This window comes from Sprattus sprattus, assembly GCF_963457725.1.
Source record: "Sprattus sprattus genome assembly, chromosome: 11".
NCBI lineage: Eukaryota > Metazoa > Chordata > Actinopteri > Clupeiformes > Clupeidae > Sprattus > Sprattus sprattus.
Genome location: NC_137909.1, coordinates 19,355,853 through 19,356,608, shown reverse-complemented (window position 1 = coordinate 19,356,608; position 756 = coordinate 19,355,853). Strand labels below are relative to the sequence as shown.

The 756-nt window shown below is 60.3% G+C and overlaps 1 protein-coding gene across 1 annotated transcript in view; it reads right to left on the bottom strand.

Moving 5' to 3' along the window:
• Positions 1–200: 200 nt before the first annotated feature.
• rnf208 (ring finger protein 208) overlaps positions 201–756 on the bottom strand; it is a gene marked incomplete at both ends in the record, with an annotated part of 891 nt that continues 335 nt past the window's right edge. The window contains one exon of the mRNA XM_080847810.1: positions 201–756. This exon is cut by the window's right edge and continues 335 nt beyond it. Within this exon, the coding sequence (XP_080703936.1) occupies positions 201–756 (556 nt within the window).

The window sequence follows — 756 nt, the reverse complement described above, 5'->3', positions numbered from 1 at the left end:
CATTTGTTTTGGTAGTTATAGAGTCTATATGGAGGAGTTTAGGGGAGGGGGCAAGGGGGTGGATATCGTCCTGGTAAAGACAGTCAAGTCTCATCACCCTTTTAACCCTTACATCCCCAAATCCTACCCACTCGCTCCATCACTTCATTCATCCTTTCCTCCATCTCTCTCCTTTGCACTTATTCATCTGGCACCCTGGCCTACATGATCCCGCAGGTGGAGAGAGGGTTGGTGAGGTGGCAGGTGCACGCCGACTGGCAATACTGCCGCACCGTTTGGTAGCAGCTGCGGTCGGCATCGCCGCCCCACTGCACAGCGCCGGCCTGGTCCGGCGGCAGGCGGCTCAGGATGCTGGTGTTGATGGCCAGCGCGGCCAGGCCGTAGTCGGTGAAGAGTACGGTCTCGCGGCGGCACGTGGGGCAGGAAATGAACTTGTACTTGGGGCAGGACTCGTAGAGGATCTGCAGGCACTCCTCGCACACTGAGTGCAGGCAGGAGAGGATGCGTGGCCTCTTGCCGGCAAAGTTGTACGTGTGGCCGCACGTCGGGCAGTCGAGCGGCTCGCATGGCATGACCGGGCCCGAGCACACCGACGAGCCCGAGGACGATGTGGACGACGAGCCCGAGGAGCAGGAGCCTGAGCGCAGCACGTACTGGTTGACGATAACATCATCCATCTTGTAGCGGAACTGGTGGTAGCAGATGTCCGTGGGGCCCACGCTGCCCGCCATGCTGCTCTTGCGCTGCGACAGGAAG